General features: G+C 53.1%; 1 protein-coding gene across 1 annotated transcript; it reads right to left on the reverse strand.

Moving 5' to 3' along the window:
• Positions 1–396: 396 nt before the first annotated feature.
• LOC139832873 (uncharacterized) lies at positions 397–1,682 on the reverse strand. Its single transcript, XM_071822823.1, has 2 exons — positions 1,214–1,682; positions 397–1,136 (listed from the first exon to the last, which is right to left on the reverse strand). Exons 1-2 carry the CDS (start codon positions 1,389–1,391, stop codon positions 559–561), a joined length of 756 nt encoding a protein of 251 aa, XP_071678924.1. The 5' UTR covers positions 1,392–1,682; the 3' UTR covers positions 397–558.
• Between the last annotated feature and the right edge of the window lie 5,894 nt (positions 1,683–7,576).

Consider the following 7,576-nt stretch of genomic DNA (forward strand, 5'->3'; position numbering starts at 1 on the left):
TGTAATAGTTATACATGATCAATGAAATAAAGCTTATGGTTCACTCTTTGAGTCTTTTACCTCCTTTACTTGTTCATTTTAGATCGTGTATGTTTTTTCCGACTAAAACCGCAGAGCTGGATATTTCCGCCTAGGCGTGTATGAAAGTTGTGATTTTCAAAATCGTCCTTTAGGACGTAAGCTTAAGTTTTCTGATTAAGTTGTTATCTGTTGCGAACTCGTGGATTCCTAGTAGCGATTTCCGGCACCTATGCCTGGGGGCTTGTTTCCGCGGTTATGGACGGACTGCCATTGGGCTTCGTCGCCGCTGGCGAGCGTTTCCGGCTAAGGTTTTCCGGCTCGTGGAAGGTCAAGCGGGCAAGCCAGAAAATAACGAAGTCAGCACTTGCTTTCCGACATAAAACGAAACATGCACATAATATTTAACGGATAGCAGGATAAGTGTTTCCGCCCCATGCATAATCGTTTCGTTCCTAGCTACTTAAGAATTTAGTCTTATTACAAACCCTCGCTGGGGCCAAAATGATGCAACTTGTTTCATTGTTTCAAACAGGAACTCTACTCGGAGTCCTCCTCTTCAGATTGCTGGTAGCTGGAGCCGTTGTCGCTGCCACCAGATCCGGCTTCAGAGTCGTCTCCAGAATTTTCTCCGGAGTGCTCGCTGCTGGACCCGGATCCTTCCCCATAATACTCTGGCTCGCCTGCTTCCTCCTCTGCATCGGAAAAACCTTCGGGCAGATTGTGCTTGTTGTACCAGAACGAGTGATCCACTCGCCTGACAAACAGCTCTTCATAGCCTTCAGTTTCCGCGAGGAGGGCGCTCATGTCGGAACTCTCGGGGGCTCCGCGTGCAACTTGCGCCAGGTTGAGTGAGGGGAAGAAAGCCTTGCAGGTGGCCAGGACTAAGGAGGCGGCTCCGCGCGCTGAAGACTTCTGCCAGTCCTTGATGAACTCCGGCACCTGTCGCATAAGTTTGGTCATCGTATCGATGACTGTGGTTTTGGCCTTCTTTAGCGACAGAGCCGTGGCGATTCCGCGACAGGCTTCAAACAGCGCATCAATTGACATCCGCGCTTCATCGTACGCCTCCGTCCTCGTCAGGTTTGAATCTTTTGTCCACTCAAAGCCAAGGCTTGCTGTGAAAGAAAGAGGTTCAGTTCCGTCAGAGAAAACATGCAAGGTGGTCGGAGCAACGACGCGGAAAAATGCTTACGGAAGATAAGCTTGTCAATGGCTTCCGCCTCCGCTTCCAGGGCTTTGTTCTTGGCAATTGTGGAGATCACGCGGCCCTGGCTTTTCTCCAGCTTGTCAATCAGCTCCGCCTGCTCACGGGCATGCTTCTCGGAGAGCTCCTTCCTCGCCTCAGTCTCTTTGCTTGAGGATTCTTTCATGAAGTTTCTGAGGGACTCGTTCTCCGCCTCAAGCACCTTGACCTTGGCAGATAGTTCATCAAGCGAGGAATGCTTGGCAGTTTCTTCTGAAAGCAGAGTTGAACATATTATGCACCCTGAACAACTGTCAGTACAAAAAAGTGAAGATCCGGATCTCGTACCTTGAAGTCGGGTCTCAAGCAGCTGGATAGCCTTTCGGCTATTTTCCGCGTGTTGGCGCAGCCCCTCGATCTCCGTGATTTGCTCCAGCACGTGTATGCGCAAATCTTCGTGCAGTTTCCGCGTGGACTGAGAAGCAGCAGAGAGTTAGTCGGATATTAAAATCTGGGGGGCTGGCGAAGATTTCAAAGACTTGGGTAAAAATTTCAAATTTCCGCCTAACAGTACATTTTGAGAAAGCATTGGCTAATACATGTTACACGGAACTATATCACCCAATGCTTGGGGGCTAGTATTACCTGCCGCACTTCCTTGTGCTTGGCGAAAAATTCCTTCAGGCTGTCTTCCAGCTCGGCGAGATAACCCACCTCCTCCTCCGGCTTCCCCCATACCTTGTTCAGCATGGCGGAAACTTCCGCGTGACGCTCTGCAAGGGTAAGTTTTTGGAGGGACGGAGTTGGCTCGAGGCTGACTCGGGTCGCATTGGTAACTTGGAGAAGCTTGACCTTTTGCTCTTGCTCTTCATCAGTAGGCCCCGCGAAAGCGGAACTTGGTTGATCTGGTGGAGGAATGGGTGAGGAAGTCCCCTGGGCGGAGTCGCCATGGTGAGCAGGGTCTTCTGGAAGGTCATCAAGGTTAATGATGTCCTTCGGATCCGGCTTGCTGGCAGAAGAAGCCTTGGGTGGAACTTCCACCTCAGGAGTGATAGGGAAAGAAGCCGGAGATGGTTTGGCCTTCTTCTTGATGACCCTTGGGGCCTTGGGAGGCTGGCTTCCGGAACTTCAGGAAAAACATACAAATATAAGAGCGAGTGTTAAACCAGAACTTGGGTCTCGGAAGAAGACGCTTACCCGGAAGGCTTGAAAAAGTGCTGGATGGCAGGCTGCCCTTTGTTGCTGGTATTAATCAGCGCGAGGCGCTTCTTTTCCGCCTCAGCTTTCCGGGTAGCCGCGATGCTGAGCGTTTCGCGGGGGCGTTTCGCGTAAGGGCTGGAAGGGGCTGGCTTCTTCCTCTTCGCGGGACGTGGAGCTTCAGGAGCTTCCGCCTCTGACATGGCTTCCGGATCCGCGTGGCCGGTGGATGGGACTCGGAGGAGAGTTCCAAGCTCATTTTCCTCAAGCGCCTCGAGCTAGTTCAAAGTTACACTTAGCCAAAAGTTTGAAGAAAAACGATAAACCAAAGTCAAGACGACGTACCGCAGTTCCGGATCCCTCCGTGTGGATGTCTTTGTTGCATACGTGAACGTGGAGTTCACGAGGGATTTTGATGAGGACCCGGATCCTCTTGTCGATGGCGTCGGCGGAGAGATTATCCTTGGTGGCGCGCATCGGATCGTCGCGCCCTGTGTATTCAAACATCAGGCGGTCTCTATGTTGCAGCGGCTGGATCCGCTTCGTGAACCAGGAGAGGGTTAGGTCTTTCCCCGTCAGCCCCTCCTCCGTGAGCTTGCAGATCCGCCTGACAGCGCGGGTCAGCTGAGGCGAGTCGGAGAAGTGGGGGCAGTGCGTCCATGACGGAAGCTCGGTGGCGGGGCAGTTCTTGAAAGGTGGTAGCTTCTTGTCGCTCGCGGGGTCGGAGACGTCCTTCAGATAGAAGAAACCCCCAGACCAATATCTCGCGGATTCGTGGCGGTCGGTGGGGGGGTAGACGCGGCCCGGGCGGATGATGAAGGTGACAGATCCGCAAGTCGCCAACTCGGAAGTTTGGCGGATCTTCTCCTTCTTGACAGAGAAATAGTATTGGAAGAGGGAAAGCTCTGGAGTTACCCGGAGGTGGCCTTCGCAGAGAGCGACGTGGTTGCTGATGGCGAGCACGCTGTTTGGAGATATGTTGTGGGGTTGGAGTCCATACGTCTTCAAAATCTCCCGGAAGAAATCCGAAGGCGGAAATGAAAATCCGCGCTCCACCAGTGCCTTCGTCAGCACCATCTCGTCGTCCCTTGGAGCCGGAGCAGGTTCATTTGGAACTGACCTCCAGCTTCCGGGTTGCAGGAAGCCCTCCGACTCGAGATTCTTCAATTCCATCTCGGTGGTGGTGCAGGGCCACCATTTTCCCTTAGCTTCGGAGTCGCGCTTCCGAGCTTTCGATTTCTTGGCAGTTTCTTCTGTTTGCTGCTCCGACTGGCCCGCCCCGGAAGTTTTCTCCGGGTGAGCGGAGGTCCCCTCAGTCTCCTTGCCGGAATCCTTTGAAGGATCCAGCCTGATTGGGACAAAGGGAGGAGGGGCGGAGGAGATTGGCGTCGCCATGATTGGCTCCGAGCTCGGAGGCGGAGTCGTTGAAGACATCTGAAGAAGAAGGTTGGCGGAAACTTTTCTTAGTCGGATCCCACGTTGTCTTCCCCAAGTTCATCCCTACCAACTACGGCGCGAAAGTAAAGCTCGAAGGTTACCGTAATGGTGCGTGCGGTGGACGGAGCTGATCGGCGGCGAGTTTTCCGTGCGGTGGTTCGCCGGAGTTAAGAACACGAAGAACACTGCGGCGGAGGGCTCGTTCCGGCGATGCTCCGGTGACTTTCCGGCAGGTTCCAGCACGGCGGAGGAAGGGCTCACGGGCGGCGCTCGGCAGAGAGATGAATAGGGGGGTGAATGGGGTAAAGGGGTCGACGGCTGATATTTATAGGCTGAGGGGATAAGATTCGTGTTCCGCATCCTGTGGTCGGAACGCAAGCGTCGCGCCGTTGGATGCGTGACACGTGTCCCAAACCCTAGCGGTAAAAATGGCTAGAGATAAGTTGCCGCACGAATCGCGCAAAAATGGCGCCAGAATTGGCGGAACCGTTTGAGTCTTTTAAGATTCCGGGAAAGTGCGTGAAGATAAGTTGGCTCTCGTTCGCGCGCAGGGAGTAACTGTTATCACCAGAATTTGACCAAGGTGGAGGTGGGCCACGATCAAGACAAGCTTGAAGGTTATATATGGAGAAAATACGAAGATCGGCCTTATATGCAAAGTTGGGCTAGATTGCCCATTTATCTGTAATTTATTAGATCGTATCTTAAGTTAGAAGTTAGAGTTTTACCTGTGCACGGTGGGATATTCCCACGTTAGAAAGTCCGCTGGACTATAAATATGTATCTAGGGTTTATGGAATAAACAACAACACAACGTTCACCCCAAAAACAAACCAATCTCGGCGCATCGCCAACTCCTTCGTCTTGAGGGTTTCAATCAGGTAAGCGACATGCTGCCTAGATCGCATCTTGCGATCTAGGCAGCACAAGCTCCACGTTGTTCATGCGTTGCGCGTACTGAAGCGTCTTTGATGGCGCGCAACGTAGTTATCATAGATGTGTTAGGGTTAGCATAGCTCTTCGTATGAACATGCTTACGTAGTGCAACCCTTGCATGTCTAGCCGCCCTCACGCCTATCTCAGGCGTGGGGGCGGCACCCTGCTTGTTCTTTATTTAGTAGATCTGATCCGTTACGATTGCTCCTTGTTATGCAAGGATTAGTTTAATATCTGCAATAGTTAGGCCTTACAAAGGGGGGGAGGATCCAGTGGCACGTAGGGTGGCGTTCGCAAGTCCTAAACAGGATGTTCCGCGGATCAACATCATTGTTGGTTCTTTGGCCTTGTTTAGGATCGGCTTATGAGCACCGTGCGTGGCCGCGAGGCCCAACCTGGAGTAGGATGATCCGATTATGCGGTGAAAACCCTAAATCGTCGTAGATCTCATTAGCTTTATCTTGATCAAGCAGGATCACCAAGTATTCGTGCACCCCGTACGAATCATGGGTGGATCGGCTCTTTGAGCCGATTCACAGGATAACCTGAGAGCCGATCGAGGCTCGTATTTAATGTTTACGTGTATGCCATGCAGAACTAAGCGAGGCATCCCCATCACCTTCCCGACCAGGTATAGGTCAGGTGGCACGCCCTGCACTTCGCATCGCCGCGTGTGACCAGAAGAGCATTGCGGGCCGTCGCTCGGAGGGGTCTCAGCCAGCCGCAGCTCTAGGCTCTTCCCGGCTCTACCGTGTTGACAGGCCGCTGCCCGCCGGTGGGTTTTGGCGATCAACACATTCTGGCACGCCCGGTGGGACTATCATCTACATCAACCACATCGCCATCTACATCTGAGATGGCGGCGGACGGCACGCCAGTCACCTACGAGGAGCTGCCTGCTGAGCTCAAGAAGAAACATGACGAGATCAAGGCCACCCTCGAAGCCGACCTCATCGGCTCATATCACAGAACTCGTTCACATGGCGTCAGGCGGAAGGGGTTCTCACCGGAAGGCGCACTCGATGAAGTGGATCTATCTGTCCCGTCAGAGGAACGTACCAGGGCCGTGCGCCAGGAGATTGGTGGCATGGTGGCTCACTCGTTGCGTCTCCATTCCGAGAGCCTGGTGAATACTTTGGAGCACGTCGCCGTTCGGTTGGTCAAGGAGGTCATGAAGAATCAGCACTCTCTATTAGAGCCAACTCTCAGGACCTACCGAGGAGAAGTGCCACTCCAGCCCCGTCTGCCGTTGTCGTGCACATCGGCGGCACCAGGAGTACCTCATTCACCGTCGCGCACCGTTGACAGGATTAACGGTACTTGCCTTGGGAGGTGCCAACCAGGGCACTCGTTCAACATCAACATGATAGGACTGGGACACCCCCTGGATGGAGAAAAAGGCGAGGGCAACTGCTCTCGTGGCAAAGATAAGGAGGAGGCTGCTCCATGCGATCGGCCCCGACACCGCCAAAACATCTTGGTGATGATCAAGGTAGAAGCCGATGCTAGCGATCGGCCCGTAGTATCCGTATCACATGCTCTCCCGGTATGTGGCGTCGACCTCACAGGTGACGGAAAGCTAGGGTACGGGTTTACATCAGCTGATGAGCTAGAAGAAGTCGACATCGGTCCTGGGGACAAGCCTCGACCCACTTTTATCAGCAAGAAGTTAGATCCACAGCTCAGGGGACAGATGATAGCCCTGTTGAAGGAATACCCAGATTGCTTTGCATGGGATTACACGGAGATGCCTGGGTTGGACAGGAGCATCATTGAGCATCGGCTCCCCCTTAAGAAAGGATTTCGGCCGTTCCAACAGCGAGCACGTCAGATGAGGGCCGAGATCCTGGAAGAAGTCAAGAAGGAGATCGAGAAAATGTTGGCCGCTGGATTCATCAGGCCATGCAGGTATGCTGAGTGGATCTCCAGTATCGTTCCGGTGGAGAAGAAGGATGGCCGATGGCGCGTGGCCATCGATTTCCGAGATCTTAACAGAGCCACCCCAAAGGACGAATATCCAATGCCTGTGGCAGAAACATTGATAAACGCTGCTGCTGGCCACAAGGTGTTGAGCTTCATGGATGGCAACGCCGGTTATAACCAGATTTTCATGGCTCCGGAAGATATACACAAGACCGCATTCAGAGTACCAGGGGCAGTAGGCTTGTTTGAGTACGTGGTCATGACCTTTGGACTGAAGAATGCTGGTGCAACCTACCAACGAGCCATGAATTATATATTTCATGATCTGATCGGCAAGTTGGTGGAGGTCTATATCGACGACGTGGTGGTCAAATCGGTCTCCATGGAGGGGCATTTGGACGATTTACGGCGCGTCCTAGACCGAACTCGGAAATTCGGGCTGAGAATGAATCCGAAGAAGTGCGCCTTTGGCGTGACGGCTGGTCAATTCCTAGGTTTTCTGGTTCATGAGCGGGGAATTGAGATCGGCCTGAAAAGTCAGGAGGCGGTGCGTACCATGCAGCCGCCCACCACGAAAAAGGAGCTCCAACGCCTCATCGGCAAGATCAATTTCGTCCGGCGGTTCATCTCTAATTTATCAGGACGAATCGAGCCGTTCATGGCGTTGGTGAAGACTAAATCTGACGACGAGTTTCACTGGGGGGCAGAACAGCAACGGGCGTTTGATGAAATTAAGCGATATCTGACGACACCGCCTGTATTAGTTCCGCCCCAGCAAGACAGGCCATTCTACATCTACCTGTCAGTAGCTGACACGTCCATTGCTTCGGTAGTGGTGCAACTCTACGAGGGCGTTGAGAGAGTCGTTTTCTACCTCAG

Source organism: Lolium perenne, chromosome 6 (assembly GCF_019359855.2).
Source record: "Lolium perenne isolate Kyuss_39 chromosome 6, Kyuss_2.0, whole genome shotgun sequence".
Taxonomy (NCBI): Eukaryota; Viridiplantae; Streptophyta; class Magnoliopsida; order Poales; family Poaceae; genus Lolium; species Lolium perenne.